The following is a 20,712-nucleotide window of genomic DNA, read 5'->3' on the forward strand; positions in this document are numbered from 1 at the left end:
GAAGAGGATTATTGTGTTGGCGAGTTGGTGGGTGGTGGGTGGATTGACTCAAAATAAAATTGTAATAGGTGGTTCAAAATACATCGGCGCCCCTGCATCAATTTATTCAAAAAAATATTTTGCAATGATGATAATTAATAATATTATAAAAACAACATTGTACTCGTATTCATTTACCTCTATCAACGCAAAATTATTTAATTTTAATTATGTATAGGTACCTACACAACAGAAATATTATTTTTAATTATTTGTTTGTTTTTTTCTCAACTATCCCAACATGGAAACTACGTACTAAACGTGGAAACAGTAATAAAAAGTATAAAATATCATTAATAAGAAAAACATATAACATGCATGGGAACAATTGAAAAACAAGATGACTTTTATAATTTATTACTTAAATATACATCTTTAGATAAATATAATTTTTATTAATAAATTAATTACTATTATTATTGACCTGAATTTTCAGTTAAAACGAATGATGTCTACCTATTAGAATATTTTAATACATTTTTTCTTTTATTAATGTTTCATAACTATTTTAAAAAATCTTGTCTAAAATCTTTATAAATTTGTAATAACTACCAAATTTGGGTCAACAATTTAGAGTAAATATTATGCAACACAAGCTACATTCAAACTTAATTATAAAAACTCCATTTTAATTTATGGCAATAAAATGCAAATAAGGACGCAAGGGGTAATATACTAATATCATAATAAAATATGACATATTGACATAGACAACATACAGTTCACATTGCATTTATAGTGCAATTTGTTGATTAGATGTATACATTTAAAAATACTTACTATAAATTATAATAATGATGAAAAACTAATATTAATAGGTACAGATGAAGAGGAAATAAAATGTTCAGCATTCATAGTACAAATGTGCTCTGTTTAATGGCTCTTTGAGACTATCTACTCACTATACTTACTATAGTTTTTAAGCCCAGAGTCTAAATGACGAAAGGTAGGTACTACAAACTCATCATTCCCATAGGTTCAGTTTCATTTTCAAAAACTTTTTAAAATATATCTTATTTTAACCTAATAATTAAGTATTGAAAATTAATTGGTTTTGTAATTGGTAAGTATTATTGTAATTTGACCATTTTATTTTTCTTTTAACTTATTGTAATTTACATGTTCTTCAAATGTATTAATATAATCGATCAAACATAATACATTACTATTTCATTATTACAATAAGCTGTAGGTACATATTATATACCTAAGCCATACACTTCATATAATATAATATTTATAACTATAATACATAAATAATATGCAGTACACAGTCCACCTGTAATTCCGAAAACAATTAACATGTACTATGTACCTTTCTCCAATTTAAAGGATAAGATAAAATTAATTTAATTATATTTATATATAAGGAGATCTACGGCGATTAAAATCAATTTGATTATATGTTGGAAGTACCACACCAATATTGTTTGAATGTTTAATGACTAAACGTTTTTCTTGTTCTAAATAGTACCTATACATCATTCACTTTAAAACCAAGTAATATAATTAAAATAATACAGTCCTAACTTCAGGGGAGGAATCCAAAATAAGTTTTCCTAAATAATGTAGCTCAAGGCTTCTCTGATTAAGGTCACAAGACTTAAAAATTTGTCAACTATGTGGTTAGGGTATCAGACAACAGTACTATTTTTATACAATAAAAAATACGTATTTGTTCCTAACAAAATTAACTAAAATTACTTAAAAGTTAGAAAAACTTAAATTAGGTTAAAAATACTAGTTTTTAGTACTCATAGGTACTTTATAAATATGGAAAATTAATAATACACACTAGTTATCCTGGGATGTTATTGTTAACCAGTAAACTAAAGGTTTTAGACCACACCAAAAAACTATTGTCAGATGGTGTCTCATGAGGATATGTTCTCACGTTTTCTGTTAATGTAAATCCATACATGAATGCATTTGGAATAAGTTGATGAGTAATGTCTCTTAGCCCCCATTTTGCATTATGCATATTCAAATTACTATCAAATACAAATTTCCTAGTAGGAGTTAGCTTATAATTATCTGTATATAGTCCACACGTAAAAATTTTACCTTTTGGCTTTAATGCACAACAGCTACCCCTAAACAATCCTAAAAATATATAAAATAGTTATTGTACATTAAGTTAAGATTAATAAAAACCATTAATTAAAATGATTTTACTTTTAAAAACTAAACCTCCTGTACATATATAATTAGAAACATGCAACATGTTTATATTCAATATATAATCATATTGTTTATTCATCAATTGACCACTAAGCCATACAGATAGATCAGAGGATATATCCAAATATTTTGCTGGTAATACATTTGACAAATTATATTTTGTACAAGCATTTATAGTTTCAAAGAGTCGTCTATAAATTTCAGTTGGCTGAAACTCAATATTTGGAAAATTTTCTGCAAAATATGATATATGCTGACCAGTTCCAGAAGATATTTCCAATAAACTACCACCAGATGGGTCCACACATTTTTTCAGAGATGATAAGATTGATTCTTTATTACGTTCAGGGTCATGTTCATGAAACGTCTATACAAACATATTACACACACAAATAATATGTGCTATACAATTTAATCAAGTAATCATATTGTATATTAAATATCTAAATTAATGTGGTAAATTCAAGCTAATAAAATGAGGTGTCTAAAAGTTCAAATTATAAAATAATCTCATACAAAAAATGACTTTATTAAACAAAAATAATTTGTATTATGTATTTGTCATATCTTATGTTTAATGATAGATAAATATTAGTTTATTTATGAATAATGAAAAAATAATGATTTCCCTTAAAAATTGAAAACCGATTTCATTAATACATAATACTACAGGTGTATTAACTAATAAGATGTACATCTAAAACCATTATTTAGAACATATAAAGTAAATACAATATCGTTTTTTTATTATACGAGTAATAAACCCTAAAACATTTTGGTTGAAACAAAATAATGAAAAATTTAATTTACAGTACTTCAGTAGATATTTTACATTTTGGGCCTTTTGGGGACCCCAGTTAAAAGATTAACACTCTTTTCCCTTTTCATTGAAGGATTCTTATTTGATCCTGGCACATTGCTATCTTGTAACCATCTAACTTGTGTAGCTGGTCCATATCCCTTTTCATTTTTTGCAGCAATTCGAAATATTATAGCAGGTTTATTAGTCCTATCGATCAGCGCGGCCCCAAGTGACTCGTGACTGACCACAGCAGCATTATGAGGTCCACAATACACACGAACAAAATTTAAATTTGTCGAAGTTGGTTTTGGACTTTGGTGTGGTATATCCTTAGGATTTTTAATAGCCAAACAAACAGAATATTCTAAAATCTTTCCAGAACTAGTAGGAGGGGCTTCCCATGTTAAACTAGCACCATCTGGTGCTTTTGTTATTTTAATAGCAGATGGAGCACCTGGATAACCTGGTAAACAGGTCTTAAATGCAGATATTTCACTCCATTCTCCACGGCCACAAGTATTTATAGCAGCTATCCGAAGTTTGTAAGCTGTACCCGGTTGAATATCAATTTTTAATTTATGTGTATAATCTGGTAAATGATCTAAGCTAGTATTTTCATGTTCATCAGTAGTAGAAGTTGAATAAAATTGTTTCACCAAACAAGTAGTACCTTTAATTACACCAACATCACACCATGCTGGTCCTTCTTGTTTAGCTGGTACTATTGGCTGTATAGATTTTGATATTACACTTTCTGCAGTTCCATTAGTAGGAGGAGCCTGATTTAAAGCAGCAGTTGCTAATGTTGACAATGCATCAGCAATATCATTTTCTGATTTCTTCTGTTCTTTCTGATTTGCTTTTTCAACCTTGCATAAAGAATTTTCAAGATTTTCAATTTTAATTGGGTCATCAGTTTTAATAAACTCTGGTTTTATTTCAAGTAAAGGAGGTCCAACATTTTGTGATGGTTCATCAGTTAAGAACTCTGATAACTCTCTCATAACCAAGTCTTTCAGTTCTGAATCTTTCATACTTAACACTGATTGTTGATCTAAATCGACTCCGTTATCTTCAAGTTTTATATCATTATTCAAAGCTGAATCGGTGACAGGAATAATTTGTTGACTCTCTTTTATTAAACCGTCTTGACTAACTGGAACAATTTGATCTTGAGTTGGTTCAATTAAATTATCTTGAGTAGGAACTGCAGATTCCGTTAGATTATCTGATGTTGATAATAATTGTTCTGATACTGGTGTAGGTTGATCATCAACACTGTCTTGTTGAATTGGATCACTATCTACGATTGCAGTGTCTTCAACTTTTACAATACCTTCCAATGTTTTTTCAGGAACTAATTCTAATTTTTCGGGCTCTTTGACCTTATCAGTATCTTCAATGGATGTTTGTTCTGGTTCTGGTTCTGGTTCTGGTTCAGGATTAGTTATTGGTTCATTGTCTTCTTCATCAACTGTAGAAGGTTCATCTTTTATTTTTTCTATGGTAGCTAATTGATCAGAATCAATAATTTCAGATTTAATTGTTTCTGTTTTAGCAGAACTATCACTGATATCTTTATCGTCCATAGTCTCAAGTATAGATAAATATAATATCTGTAAATTATAAAAAAAAAATGGAAACATTAAAGTATTAATCAGTTTATTTGTATAATTGTATACTAAATACCTAATAAATGTTAAAATAATTATGGACTTTATTAATTTAAATAAAATCGGTTAATAACTTAAAATAACTATTACTAACAAGGTTTAGATTGGATAAATTTACTATACAGCAACCGGGCAGTAACAACACTGAGGTTATTTGTTAATGCTAAGAGTGACAATGGTAATTTTTATTTTTTAAAAATCAGATAATATAAAGAACCTGTATGTGTAACATATATTCGTAATGTTTACAAGTTGTAAAAGTAAATCTAATCACAAAACATGATTGGACATTTAAAAAAAAAAAAAAGGATAATGTATTATTTATATAACGCCATTAAAAACACTTTTTTGTGTGCGCTTGTAGACACAATTGTAGAATATGGATCAGTTGTATGGGACCCTCATACTGCAGATAATGTACGACAAATTGAAGTTCCTGAGCTATACTAGTCTCATACTCAAGATACCTTGTGCGCCTCATAACTATACACCGATTGCTATTCACCTAGGTATGGCCTCCTTGGCCGAACGTCGCCGGTATTAAATTCCTTGAGGGTCTTTTGAATAATATAGATTCTCCAGTTCTTCTCTCTCAAATCTCCTTTAGAGTTCCATCTCGCCCATACCGCTCAAAAGCCCTCTTCTATGTCCCGCATGCCACCACCAACTATATGGCTAATGAGCCTTTAAGGTGTCTAATGTCGTTTCCCAATACAGACCCAGCCTTCGGAAATTTGCTAAATTATTAACGTATATATTTATAACATAAATTACTGTAATCGGATAAATGTATTAATGTATAGATTTAATTTTTTTTCTCTCTTCTTTTGCAACAAATTCTAGTATCTCAAATATGTCATTTTGATGTTAAAAGGCCCATTTCCATTTACCAAATAAAATAAAACAATACACTCTGCTCAACGACAGAATAATATTACTTTGTGCATACTACTGTCAAAAATTCCTTCTCCAGTCTCCACGACTAAACACGACTGTAAATATTGTCCCAACTTGAAAGAAACTGGTGAGCAATAGACGTTTTTGTGCTATAACAGGAAGAAATGACGATTTTTCATCCATCAAACAATCATCTCGTTGGACAGAGTATAATCTGTATATATAAAGACTTGTATAGTATATAACAGCCAACTGTCTACCAATTGACATCAGACAATAATTCCTCATGTCTAAGAATGGAACCAAAAATATGTCTGCTCCTCAGACATGCACAATGGCAATTGTTTCAAAACCCTATCAAGACTACCACCTGAAATCATTCTAAAAAAATCTTCAGGACATCCTGGAAGAAAAATTGTTCAAATCCAACAACATATAGTCTATAGAATTCGCCCCAGCAATCCACCCAAGGAACACAAACCACAAAAAAACCAACATGGAGCTTATCCATCTCAAAAAATTGACACATACCATGTCCACATAACCAAGAGTTTTGTAGTTTTAATATTAGAATATTATGTAGACTAAAATATGCAAAATGTTGAGAATCATTGCTTAGTATAGTATGTGGCAGCTTGACACCACTACTACATCCAATCATCTAACCGCAACTGTACATAAGAATGCTTAAGTTATAACAGGGATCATCAAATTGCAGCACTTAGGCCATATGCAGCCTGTAAAAAACTAAACAGATTAAAACAAGTACTAATAATAATACAGACAGTGGAGCAAACATGTACTTCAGGTAGTTCAAATGAACTGCCTTAAAAATTGGATGGGTTGGTGGGTAAAAAAATATTTAAAATAATAAAATAATAATAGAGTATACTTTTGAGTTTTTTTGCTACAATTGTATTAAACACTGGAATGTCATTAAATTATTTGAACTGTCAGTTATAATTTCATTCAGTGACACTGTACATTGTCATAGACATTTATATCCAACATAGTAAGTAATACATAACATAACTCAAGCCAAAAACGTATTCAATTACAAATGTATGATATTTTATAATACTTAAATATATTGTATAAAGCGGCTCATCCACGATCAATAATCAATATTGACAATATTATTGACCATGGAACGGTTATATTGAAAATATCAAAACCGTTTTGATATTTATTGATATTAATAATATTGATCACGTATAGGCCGCTTAAGTTTAAGTCTAACACAACAAACATGATTGAGAGTAATGGGTTAAAATGTTGTGCTAGTAACTCTTAAGTAAGCAATAAATTATTACCTTGATTAAATGGAGTAAAATGAAAATATAATTTGTTTTATCTAGCAAACAGATAACGAAACGTAGATCACTAACTTACGAAGGTACTTCCAATTAACATTGAAATTAAAAAGAAATTTGACTTAAAATCTTGAAAAATGTAGAATCTGCAATCTGCAATCTGCATTCAGGTTTCTGAAATAATGATAATTGATAAGTAATAAGTAAACAACTCTTATCGTGGAAGAAATTAAATTTCACTATTCAAGAAAATTCTAACAATCGCATTAATATTACAAGTATATTAATTGTTGGAAAACGTAACTATAATTCTAGCAGACGGTTTGGAAAAATTTAAGTTAGTAATTTACTACAATTACAAGTTTGACAAATATTAATTAATATTAATTTGAATTGTTTTTTTTTTTTTTTGATCACAAATCACTACCTTTCATTCCATGAAATAGTTGTTTACAAACACTGTGTAGCGAAACGACGTGTTTGCAGGGATAAGTACCTCTTGTACCACAAATTTTTTCCAAGACAACTTATTCCAATGATATTAATTTCCAAATTTTACATTTATTCCTATTTACACATTTTGTTTCAATCATAGAGCTTATACTACCCACTAAACCTGACAAGAACTGTATAACAACACTACAATAGCATTACGAGTGGCGTGCAAATATATTGCTGTGATATAGACATATAGTCTATTTTGACAACAATATTCAATAATTTATCTATAGCATCATAGAACTTACTCTACTCCCTCACACCGCCATGCATATGACTATATGAGTATAAAATATAAAGGAATAAAAAACGAATGCCCTGTTTTGCCGCTTTCTAACTCAATAATTGTCTAGTAGAATAAGTTCTGTGACTTAAATGCATATTTATAGAAAAATATTTGTTCTAATTACATTTTTATTTTATAAATTCGCATATAATAGTCTTTAATCAAATATTAACTAGTTGTAACTCGTTAACTTTAAAGATTAACAATAGTCTTTGAGTAAAGATTAAATAGAAAATAAATGTGATGAAAAACAATTGAACTGCATTTTAAGTTTATGTATAGACCTGTCGTTATAATATTAACATTCAAAAAGGCAAAATCATTACCTATTGATTTAATTATTTTACACACATTTTTAACAAAAATAAGTATTTCGGGAATTCGTGGAAACTCAGTAGGTAATAATTATAATTTAAGATATAATATAATAAGCTATAAATTATCTTTTGAAAATTCTAGATCAATAGTGTTTTGGTCATATCTTGCGCACATGGCCAAATGCACATATTATGCAAAGTACTAGGAATAGTAAAATGAATCTAGGACGTTCCGACGTCCCCTGGATGGGACAAATTACCCCTGGACAAAAAATAAAAATGTTAAACAAGAATAATAATATACAATGCAAATAAATTTGCTCAATATAATTCTATATTAAATTAATTTATAAATATAATTCAATAATACGTCATAATAACACTTTTGTTATGTTTGCCAAATACCAATACAAATTCACTTATTAAAAATATTAAACAGTATACAAATACAAATTATAAATACTTATAGGTAGAAGTATTCTGGTAATATAGCTCACGGAAATTAAAAAATTTTAAATATCATAATTTACAAAACTTTCTCTTAACTTTTTAACCTGTCGTCTTTACCTAAATTATTACGAAAAACTCCTGCTCTATTATTTAAAATTTTTATTGAAGCACTCGAGATGCTCATTTGTACAGCTTCAAAAAAGTTTAATGATGTCGATATCGATATTATGATTGTATATTTCGGGAAAACCAAAGAATCTCTTTTTCAACTTAATATTATGTGTAAAAAAATATATAATATATTGATTCAGGTGGGAAATATCTCTGTTCCAGGGGGGGGGTCCAATAACGCTAAAATGTACGGGGGGACGTCCAAATACCCAGTATTGTCACTATATACTCATCTGTAGTTACTGACTAATGACTACTGTTACTATAATTCTAACAGGCAACTTCTTAAAAGACTACACAACTAAAAAAAATTTTTTTTTTTATTTATTTATGTGAAATATAACTAAATAATAAAAGACTATTGGCACCACAAAAAATTGTTAGCGTCCAATATTTAGCCAGTTATGGGTATTTGAAAAATTCGAGTGACGCACGGACCAAGATATACATATATATAGAAGATATATAGTATATCTTGGTCCGTGGCGTGACGTCATAATTTCGCCGCCGCCGTTTACTCTGTACACGCTTTTACGTGGATCCCTTGTGCCCTCTTCCCAAATAAATAAGCCATAACGAAAACACTCTAGTGAAATTAGATATTTGATCAAGTTATATTTCAAATTATATTAATTCCAATGTCCTCTTGTTTGTTAATTATTAGTTATCACTTGTTAGTACTTAGCATTGAACTATTTAATACTTAAATATTCATAATATTATATAGATCAATAGTACTTAGTTGTTACTTGTTTCAATAAAAACATCTTCCAATATTATTATTTATTAAAAAAAGTTTTCTCACAGTAACTAGTAACCGCAAAATAAAAACGATTTTCTCCAATGTTCATTTGTCCCAAACATTTTTGGAACAAATTATTGTGGAACTACCTACGTATATCAGTTGTCTCGTTTTTTTCTGAATAATTAACGGTTTTTTTCTTCATTTCGTTGCAAAACATATAATCGTAATGATAAGATAAAAGATAAGCGCCGTTTTCTTCAATATTTGAAAAGTTATAGTTTATCATTAACCATACTCCATAGACTTAAAACTTGTTATAATGTTATATAGTTGTACTAGAATACTGTAGTAAATATTAGTGTCATTAAGAATAATTTCTATCGTTAATGTAATTCACTAATTCATAACATTTAATGATTTGCTGGCCTGTTGTTGTTTCCATAATATTTATTTGGAACATTTAATGCTATATATTTAATTTACTACGCTTTCTGATTAATTAATCATGCAATTTTCGGTATTTGATGATCAGCCAGAAACTATTAAGGTAATTATGTATTTTATTTTAATAATACTTCATATTTAAAAAAAATATAGCTGTGTTTAATTAGTTTTAAATATTAATTTTAGAAATTTGAAGAAGATATGAAATATGTTAATTCCAAACTGAAAATGATTGACTCTAAACTATCATCTATTCATCCAATTAACAATGCATATGATGGTAAACTTAAAGGTAAATTAAATATATTTTAATAGAATTAAATGTATCTAACTTGTGATGTTATGTTTCAAATTTTAAATGTAGCTAAACTGTAAAGATTCTTGAAGACTTCAAACAATTTTTTTTTAAGTTACACAATTTTTAGTATCAAAGTATTAAACATTATAAATGTATGTATTAGTAATCTTATATTTTATTCTTTAGAAATATTAGTTTATGTACACAATAAAAAAAAAAAAAACTATTTAATATGCTTGACGACTGACAGTTTACAAGACTATTTATTTTAATGACATTGGTAATAAATAGTATATATTATTTATGTTCTATCGACTATTATATTGTACATAACAGTTATAATTATAATACAAAAAATATGTACGTATAATATTACAATAATGAAACAATATTATAAATTTATTGAACATAAACCTTAAATTCAACTTTTTATTATTTATATTAAAATTTTGATTGCAAATTTGCACTGATCTAGGAGAAATTCCTCTCTTTAAGATTTAGTCATTAATTATAATTTATAACAAATATATTATCATCATTTTGAAAATATCTAGATTGTTTCTTTATTTTTTGTACAAATCAAATACTATAACAGTATAACCTAACCCAACTATAATGTAATCATTTGATAGCAAAGCATATCATATGGACCCAACTAAAGTGGATTTCCTACCCCATTTGAATTGTATTCAAGTATTCATATCAAGTGATAAAATTATCTCAAACGCTTGAACTCTATTATACATTACTACAATAGATCAGGTTTTTAAATAATTATTTTTAATATTAGGACTTAGGAGCATATTCCACAAAAACTTGAATAGATTTCAGGTTCTGAGATTTTTATATTTATGAAGGTTATTCAACTTATTATTACCTTTTTTTAAGATTTTTTTTTTCAAAAGTGGTATTTATACATTCTTTTTTCAAAAGCTATTTGTTTCATGAGTTGATTCCCTAAGGTGAGTTGAATCAATGTAAACCAAATCAGTATGACACGTAGCTCAGTGACCACTTTCACCACAATGAATTAATAATTCTGAAATGACCAAAATTATATATCAATTATCAATTATGAATTATCACTTAGATCAGCTTTCCCCAACCTTATTCCCTCCCCACACACTAATCTCAGCCCATATTTTAGCCTTGGCAGACTTGCCACTGACTTACATGTGTATATATTTATTTGAATTTTAATATTAGGTTATGAAAATTCATGTAAAATCATATTTCAACGCATTACAAATATTAAGTTTATTGATATGAAGAAACAAATACATTACGATAACATTATTAAAATGTAGACCTAGTGAGAAACTTGAGACTGGTTTTCCTTCATTATAAGTTTCTTCTGTGATCAAATGGTTGACAAGCACACCCTTATATTGCCTTCAGAGTTCTTCGGTTTTGATTGACTTTTGGTCTTGATGACATTCATTGAAAAAAATTCTGCTCCACAAATATAAGATCTAGACAATGTTGAGTAGCTTTCCTTGAAATATTGGGATACTAAATTAACAAATGTATCCAAAAAGATGAGACGTTTTCTTTTAATTTGACTTTTTCAACTTTGACTATTTCAATGTCTTCAACTAATTAAGAGTACTCTTACTGTAGTTTAGACCAGCGGTTCTCAAACATAGGGCAACAATTTAAAACATTGATATAAAATTTTTATTTTTGAGTCTGGCTAAGAGTATTATGATCTGTTATTAGTATAAGTAATATGAGTAAAAAAAAATTAACTATTGAGTGTATCCAATAGTTATTTTTTATTCCCCCATTACATATTATTAATAAAAAGGTTGCTTGAAAAATTTTGTAAATAACTTGGGTCACCACTACACAATGGTTGAGAACCGCTGGTTTAGACCCTGGTCATTTTTAGTATAGATCAATCCATTTTCTTCATCTGTAGTAAACAGTGCAGTCTATGAAAGGATTTCTCCCCCAGTCCATTGACAAAACATCGAGAGATAAAAAAATACTTTTTAATATTTTTATAACGCAGGTTGTAGACTTAATTTGAAAGATCTGAGTCAATGTGACAGTTCTTGGTAAGATCATATATCCCAGGTTGTCTGTACTTCAAGTTTTGTAATCCATAGTAAAGCTTCTAATGAAAAGAACAAATTTTACATGTAAATGAGTGTTGTTTTGTTATATTGAATATTTGAAATCATAATGGATATTTAAATTATTTATAGTAATAAAGGGGCAAGTAATTAGTACTTGATAATTTTAACTTTAAGTACTCCGGACAATTTAGAGTGCATAATAGTGGAAATGTTTGGAAGTATTAAAAAAAAAAAAAAACTGAACATTTTACATTTTTACATTTTGTTTTGAATCAATATCTTTAAATTTGATTAATTGCAAATAATTATTTTTTTAAATTAATAAATAATAGTTTATACTTTGTACATCCTTATAAAGTGAGCGGTTTTGGTTACAAAAAATTTTAAGTGCTTATTTTAACACTTTAACCTAATATGTATGGTTTTGTCTTGTATTTTATCACAAGTGTGCCGTTTTAGAAGACAATGGTATAATTGAACCACGGATTTAAAATGTTGAAGCGCTCGAGCACACCAAAAAAAAATTCTCTTATCTCTATAATTCTATACCCAAAGGCCTAATTTGTATTTCATAGTTTCCAGTTAGACTTTGATCAAAAATATTTGAAGTGAGGTTCAGGCAAACTTGTTTAAACAATGTAATCGTCACAATTATAAAACTGTTGTAATTAAAGGAAAGTTTCGAGTTCATATAAAAAAATTAATTGTATTAGGTACTTTCTACTTAAAACTTCCAAAATATCAAATAATGCATTGTTCACAACTTAGTTAACATTCTGGATCAAAGCTAATATTTGTTTAACCGTATGCGAATGGTTGGTTAAGAAACGTATAAACACGTAATTAATTTAAATATTTGATTATAGTATCAATTATACATAATATATTATTGTGAAAACAAGATACTCCTCATAAAAAAAAAAAAAAAACAAAAAATCATTGCCGAAACCAGGGATCGAACCAGGGACCTTTAGATCTTCAGTCTAACGCTCTCCCAACTGAGCTATTTCGGCTTGTATATTACACCCAATTTTGGGTGTATAAAACACAATGGGTCAGCATTAACCTCGTTTTACTTTTTCTACGATAGTTTATTTTAACCTTAAGTTGTATGTATCTATTTCAATATCATAAAAGGGAGATTATTTCTCAAGAAATTAAGTATGCAAAATGTTAAGTGCAGCTATGGGCTTTTCAATTAAACACAATGTTTTAATAGGCAATAGCTTTAAAGACTTACACACTACACACTTAGTGATAATCGCCGTTATTTGGTTTGAATTAATTTTTGCGTCTAGCATTAATCCGTAATCGTCTAGAACTCAAGTATGAAACCAAATTTCCATTGAAAATCGCTACTAAGTATGAATGTTTAGGGCCGTATTTTAACTTCCCCCACCAAAAAAACTTATTTGTTGCTAGGTACTATTTTCAATTTTGTGAAGAATGCTGTTTAGCTCACTAGTGTTTTTTAGAAACACGTACTTCAATCTGTCATATGAAGTACAATGAAGTATTGACTATTGAAGTATTTTGACCTTAAATCCCAAAGATAATTTAGCCGACGTATTTTTGAAGTACCACATAAACAACATGCAAAAACACACATTTTGAATAGTAAAATTCACACAAATCAAGTTGGGAGCTAAACTACATTTGTTCCAAAAATGTATCATATATATTATATTGAAAGAATCGAGTAGTATACTATAATACATTAATACTACATACCTATTCTAAAAATAAAATAAATAGGCCTAAATGTCGAATTTGTTTAAATATATACCATTGTAGTATTGTACCATACCAACTATCAAAATCGGTTTTAGACTTTTTGTGGCGTTTTTACATGATACGTTTATAAATATAAATAAGAGTACTTTGTAACTCATAATTTATTAAATAACAATATTATAAAAAATAATCTTTACGAAAAGATTTATTTTAAAAATGTTATCGTTTTAGATTCTGAGCGGAACAATAAACTTATTGATTTTTCAATAATGTATTTTATTTTTCTGTTTTTTTTTGCAGAACTCTTAACAAAAATAAACGTAATTTTGACAAATTTGTTTGAATCTTGAGTAATTTGTAGGCATAACAAAATGTATTAGTTTATTTTTAATTTTTGTAGATAAACAATGTTCACTCGGTCAAAAAAAGGTCATAAAATTGTATACAAGGTTCCTATTAATTCATAAATTGTTGTTCGTGGCCATTTAAAAAAAAAAGGTTAAGTGTGAATTCTTAACATTTTTTTATGAGCGTCTGTAGTTAGAATTTTGACGAAATTTGCAAATTACTTTGAGTTAGAAAGTCAAAAAAATCTATTTGTTTTATACTTAGAAAATTTATCAATATATGCTCATAAGGTTTCTTCCATTAGTAAAAGAAAAAGTTTACCGGAAAATCACATTTTTTATGAGTTTTGATGTTCAAAAGCCTTAAATTAACGAATTCTTATCGGACGATTTTTGATAATACTTGCAAAATACCTCCAAAACTGCAAAACTGCATGTGAATTTAAATTTAACATTTTATTAATCCTGTTAAATACGTATGAGTTAAACTCGCTAAGCCTTTTAAATAAACATTTTAATGAATCAATAAAAAATTATTGCCGAAACCAGGGATCGAACCAGGGACCTTTAGATCTTCAGTCTAACGCTCTCCCAACTGAGCTATTTCGGCAGATACGCTTAATGCCCATATATGCCATATAAAAGTATAAAAAAACAAAATTGTTATCAAAAAAAAATTTGTAAAAATTATATGCCGAAACCAGGGATCGAACCAGGGACCTTTAGATCTTCAGTCTAACGCTCTCCCAACTGAGCTATTTCGGCTGTATGAATCGACGCCATTTTTACAGTATGTAAGGCGACTTTAAAGTACATTTAATTTAAATATAGATGGCGTTACTGTAATCTATAAATCTTTAATTATTATATAAACGGATCACTGATTTCTTAAAACCGAAGAAGTCGGTTTACTGTATAGTTGGGTTTGAGTGATCTCATCATTTCAATGTTAAAACATCGCCTACAAAAAACGATTTCTGTATTTCTTGGGATATTTTTTTATTTTATTTTTATTTATAGTTCAGTATCATGGGTTGAACTAATTTTACATATAAATTATAATATAATTATGAATTTCTATACTATAGGTATACCTATTATTAGTATTATTGTTATTAGCTAAATTATTAAATCAGTATCTACCGCGTAAGCCGTTGAAAGATTTGTCATTTAAATTTTGAATACGTTCGAGGTATAAATAGCTCCAAACATTTTCAAAAATAACACTAAATTTTAAATGTTAATGAATATAGTATTTATGAACCTGTAATTTATAACCAATATAATCCTAACAAAATTATTAATTTTTTGATGAGCTATAATTTTATAACTTTTATAACAATATATTAATACCCATGTATTTTTCTAGATACATCTAATATAAGTTATTTAAAAGATCAAGAAGATGAAAAGAAAATTGAAGACTTTCCTAACTCTACGGCTAAGACTTCATACAGGTAAGAGTACAATAGTTTTATTTTAAATGATATACATTTATTTTTCATGACAAAGCTTGACAGCTCCATTCATGATTGTTTTAGTATTTACTATTTGATCATATTATTTACTAGAATGTCTAGGATATTGTTAAATTCAAAGTATTTTATTATTTATTTACTATGGTTTTATTATCTAAAATATATTAACTTATACTCAAAAATGTATTGTTATACTTGGAGTAAACTACTACATTTTATTGGTGATGAGGGTCGGGCTATTCCAGCAGAATATTTGGAATATTCCCAGTAGTCCGCAGCTCCAAAAATATAGAATACAAATGTAATGTAATGTATACAATATCTGAATATTCTGCATTTTCATAAAATAACGAGTGAATGCACAATTTCTTTTTACATTAGGAATTTTGAAAATTAAAATATATTTTAAGTTTCTCTTCAATGATTAAATCCTCCTAATGGTATAAGCAGAGCGGTGTTACCGTATACCCATCTCATCCTTGTCGACAGTTATTACTATTTGTATCTATTAACATTTTACTTTGGAGTTTACGAGCAAAAGATCAATAATAAAAAAAAAATACTAATAAACCACAGTTATAACTTAGAATTAAATTATAATCAAGTCTAATTCTCTAGTCCACGAATCAAGAGTAATTACTAGTTATATAATAATAATTAATAATATTATATTGTAGATAGCTACTCAATAATATGATACAATATTGTATTGTTGTGGGCTGATAATAGCATTTTACGTACGTTCAATGGACAAAGTTCTTAAAAGTGACTATTTTTAATAATCATAATAAGAAAAGTGTTGTCTGGTACTCGTGTTTATAACATCACATAAGACATAACCTGTTACCTAACTATAATACCTATACGGATTACCGGTGTATAATGTCGAAAAATTGAAAAAAAGTAAATTCGTATAGTTACTAGTTTTCAAACTAGATAATATATAAATATCGATTACGTATCGTTTCCATTGCGCCGCGACCATTAGAAAAAAACACTTAGATATAGCTTGTAAGTAGTACCGTTAAAACAACCAATTTAAAATCTCTTTAATTTCGATACTAAGTCTGACCGCATAATTCTGACTTCACCATAATTTTCAGTACCTATACCTAAATATATAGCTACAAAAATTGTTACATAAATTGCAGCAAAAAAAGGTACCGGTATAACCTACGAAGGTTTTTTTTAATATAACGTTATATTTTTATAATACACTTTTATATTTTATAACTTATATGAGGTACCTGGTCCGATTTTATTTTTACTTTAAAGCAGTTGTTCGCTCGTGTTAATGGAAGGGCGCATATATTTCTATAAGTATAGGTTGGGTGCGTGTCTGAGCCATGAGGAAACCGGTGTTCTCTTATTGACAAACACGATCAACTGAAACTGCAGATGTCTTTGGACTTATTGTTAAGAGTACTTTTTATAGTTGTGTGCACATTTTTGATCAGCTGCCTCAGAAATGTATGATGCAAGATGGTGCTCGTGCCATAGAACATAATATGAGTGGGGTTCTACCATAATATGTTCTTCAATATAATGGAGTGTGAAGGAAGGGGTCCTTACTCTTTTGTGTTCAAAGGCTTTCTTCACCTAGTTCAATGGCTTACATCATACGTATTCCTATGCTTCTTTGTTACTACCTAGACATTACAAAACAAAATTAAGAAACCTATCTATTGAATAGATGAATCGCGAATATCATTATTTATAAAATGTCTAACTGTCTAAGTAATGGTTTTTGATTACACAAATACACCGTACTAAATACTTATTATGCCTAGATAATTTTATACGTTGTACTCGTTTTTAAATGTTTTTTACCTAGAGTGTCTTAACACTAAAGTGTCATTAAACAATATTTTATATAATCGTAAATATTCGTTATCTTCTAACTAGATACCTATTTTTATAAACCTGAGTTATTAATGATTAGGTAGGTACTAATTAGTAATATTAGTTTTGTTTTGCTTTACTGCTAATATATTCATAATTAATACGGTACTGTTAGGTGTTTACATGTTGAATAAAACTCATAAACATATCTTGTCCTTCCGAAAAAAAAAATTAAAAAAACCATGTATACACAACAATTATTAATGATTATAACTAGGTACCTACGTCACAATCATAGTATGTGTAGGAAGCCCATCAAGGCTATAGAGAGGCTAGGCTGCTCTGAAAATGTTATTTCCACCAAAAAACTTATCAAGTACAATATAACGTAAAAACAAATAAGAAAGATTTTTCCACCTAGAATTTCTATTTTTCCTGGGTTTTCATCAAAAAAACTTAGCCTCCTCACCACGAAAAAGGATTAGTGCTTTTATGATCAACGTTAAGGTTCTATACATATATATACATACGTAGATATATAGGTTTTACAGCTGTCCAAACGGACATATATTATACGTATGTTTCCCGAAACTCATTTCTATTACGTCTATCTTTAGACAATGTAATATGATGCATTATAAATTATAAAACTCATGTTAAAATCTCATTAAAAATAAAAAAAATATTATGCATTATGCATACAAATAAGTAAAATACCAATATACTATACCTATCACGCCATCACGGAAATTCCTTATTTCGTTTCGTTAGTGCCTCTAGTCTTTACTCTTTACACTCGGAGGTTTATTCTCCCACTCTACGTCTCTACTCCATTTTATATCTTAATTTTACAGTCGCACTACAACTTAAAAATTCATTAACAGGTAATAGAAATCCGAGCAGTCCCAAGGTCATTGGAAAAGAAAAACAGCATGTCGCACATGTGTCATTTTTATATTCTTATAAATTCATTACCGAGTACTGCGCATACGCCGGCGCGTCCCCTCAATTATTGCAAATTGTGATGATAATCCCCTCCACCAAATCCAATTTTTAAAATATAAAAATAATAGGTTATGATAATGTAAAGGAATACAAAAGTGACATTACTGTTTACTTGCTTGGAATATATTTTGAATTGTGGAGTCATTCCCGAGTGTCGGAGTTTGAAATGCAGTTAACGTTCTGATAAATAAGAAATAACAACACGTTGCTCACACAAACAAGATAACGTAAAGAAACCAACCAACCTTGGCATGGGTGATCCGTAAATGTGTTTTGCATACAAAAAACTCGCCTAACCTGAATACCATTGAAGTAGTCTAGAAAATACACGTATCATACTTACACGTACATACATAATATACACACACTCGACACGCGCATAATAAATGTGTATTAAAATGTCTTATGGTGTATCGTGTACTTGTAATGTACATTCAATTGTACATTCAATTTATGTCATATTTGATACTTTCGAAATTCGATTCTTATTTCATAAGAATGATGTACATGATTAATTTTAATATTAATCAATGATGATTCGATCTGTATTGGCTGTATTCTAGAGCTCTAGGCAGTTATCCAACCAATTCTAGAACCAACTAATCTAAAAAACATAAAATTATAAATAACAGCAATTCACAGTATCTTTTTTTAAATGCTCGGTTAGAGCCTTGATGAAATACACTTTGGGCCCGATGCAAACAGCACACGTCTGTTTTTGAATAACTTAAGGGCAAAACCACCTGCAACAACAATTTTAATATTTTGGAGGGTTTGACAATATATTAGTGATATAAATTAATGACTAAAGGTTATTTTGTCTTTATTACATGCACAATTTTGCAACTACATGAAAATGATATAAAAAACTTCTTAAAAAAATTAAAAAAATTACATGCCTCCTGTGAGGTTTGAACTCACGACCCCTGGTTTACGAGACCAGTGCTCTACCACTGAGCTAAAGAGGCGCGTTGCGATTCCTGTAGGAAATGAATTTATTTAAGCACATTGTATGTTGTGTTAGAATATTTTAAAAATTGATGTAAATTTTATTACAAAATAATTTCTTTAGTTTCCGTATTACGTAATATTGTAATTATACATTATTAATTTATTTTTTCTATGTAGTATGTTTAAACGCTTTACTAAAAACGAATCAAAAAAAAAAAAAATGTTTTTTATTTATACTTGTTATCACTAATAATATACTCGTATTATTACACTTTTCTACTTAATACTGTAGACTTATTTTTAGTATTTTAACTTCAGAAAGGTGTAAAGTAGTAAGTTTTTTGTTTAGATTATATTCTTATATACTATATATTGCCATCAGATTTTGGAGCGGAAAATTAGCTCAAATCTTCAACATTGAGCACTCTCAATTTTCTGGTGGAAATTTGATCTAGTTTCTAAGATGCCAAAAAAAAAAACAACGAAATAATATATGAACAATTATTTTTGAATGTTTGAAGTTCAAATTTAAAAAAAATATGTATCTAAACATTAAAAACCTATTTTACCTTAAACTATTTTGCTATAATTTAAAAAATATTAACCGTATAAATTTGAAAATTCTAATGTTACTTAATGTGATATTGTCGATATTGACCTAACGAATAAAGTTTTATTGAAAGATATAGAAAAAACTTACAAAATTGAAAATATCTGTAAACAGTTCAAAACGAGTCAAAATATTTTAAAAATTGTAACAAACATAGAAAATGAAAAAATGATCGATAATTTTAAAGTATCTACGGTTATTTGTTTTTGAATTACTGCAAAATAAGGAAATCGTTCCATAAGAAATCGACTGAATATCCATTGTCTTAAAAAATTTGAACTTCAAACACTCATAACAATTTAATTAGTCTTCTGATCGACATTTTTTTTTTTTTAAACGTAGACAAACTTATCAGAAAAATTGTAAATTGTCTAACCTTAGATTTTGAAAGATAAATTTGTATGAATTTCTAACCCAAAATAATTTGCAAATATTCGTGATTTTTACGAATTTTGTCTTACTCGAACTTTAGACATTCATAAAAAATTATTGTGGATTTACGCTCTACTTTTTTTTTTAAATTTCCATTAACATACACCATACACTTATT

At 28.2% G+C, this 20,712-nt stretch overlaps 3 protein-coding genes and 4 non-coding genes across 8 annotated transcripts in view; 1 reads left to right on the forward strand and 6 right to left on the reverse strand.

Moving 5' to 3' along the window:
- Window positions 1-1,262: 1,262 nt before the first annotated feature.
- LOC111032224 (methyltransferase-like 26) lies at window positions 1,263-2,927 on the reverse strand. Its single transcript, XM_022312484.1, has 2 exons — window positions 2,916-2,927; window positions 1,263-2,587 (listed from the first exon to the last, which is right to left on the reverse strand). Exons 1-2 carry the CDS (start codon window positions 2,925-2,927, stop codon window positions 2,183-2,185), a joined length of 417 nt encoding a protein of 138 aa, XP_022168176.1. The 3' UTR covers window positions 1,263-2,182.
- On the reverse strand, window positions 2,734-7,088 carry LOC111032236 (host cell factor 1-like). The gene is made up of 2 exons (XM_022312505.1): window positions 6,906-7,088; window positions 2,734-4,638 (listed from the first exon to the last, which is right to left on the reverse strand). The coding sequence occupies exon 2, from the start codon at window positions 4,609-4,611 to the stop codon at window positions 3,049-3,051; it is 1,563 nt and encodes a 520-aa protein (XP_022168197.1). The 5' UTR covers window positions 4,612-4,638; window positions 6,906-7,088; the 3' UTR covers window positions 2,734-3,048.
- A 2,381-nt stretch (window positions 7,089-9,469) lies between these two features.
- Window positions 9,470-20,712, forward strand: part of LOC111032239 (putative uncharacterized protein DDB_G0286901) — a 76,043-nt gene continuing 64,800 nt past the window's right edge. The window contains exons 1-3 of one of the 2 annotated variants that reach the window (XM_022312508.1): window positions 9,470-9,919; window positions 10,003-10,108; window positions 15,646-15,733. In XM_022312508.1, the coding sequence (XP_022168200.1) occupies window positions 9,878-9,919; window positions 10,003-10,108; window positions 15,646-15,733 (236 nt within the window). In that variant the 5' untranslated portion in view covers window positions 9,470-9,877. The remainder of the gene's footprint in view (window positions 9,920-10,002; window positions 10,109-15,645; window positions 15,734-20,712) is intronic. The other variant, XM_022312509.1, reaches the window with a different exon arrangement.
- On the reverse strand, window positions 13,136-13,208 carry Trnaf-gaa. Its single transcript has one exon. It is a non-coding gene; the product is annotated as a tRNA-Phe (tRNA).
- On the reverse strand, window positions 14,814-14,886 carry Trnaf-gaa. Its single transcript has one exon. It is a non-coding gene; the product is annotated as a tRNA-Phe (tRNA).
- Window positions 14,969-15,041, reverse strand: Trnaf-gaa. Its single transcript has one exon. It is a non-coding gene; the product is annotated as a tRNA-Phe (tRNA).
- Window positions 19,498-19,569, reverse strand: Trnat-cgu. Its single transcript has one exon. It is a non-coding gene; the product is annotated as a tRNA-Thr (tRNA).

This window comes from Myzus persicae, unplaced genomic scaffold (genome assembly GCF_001856785.1).
Source record: "Myzus persicae strain clone G006 unplaced genomic scaffold, MPER_G0061.0, whole genome shotgun sequence".
Lineage (NCBI taxonomy): Eukaryota > Metazoa > Arthropoda > Insecta > Hemiptera > Aphididae > Myzus > Myzus persicae.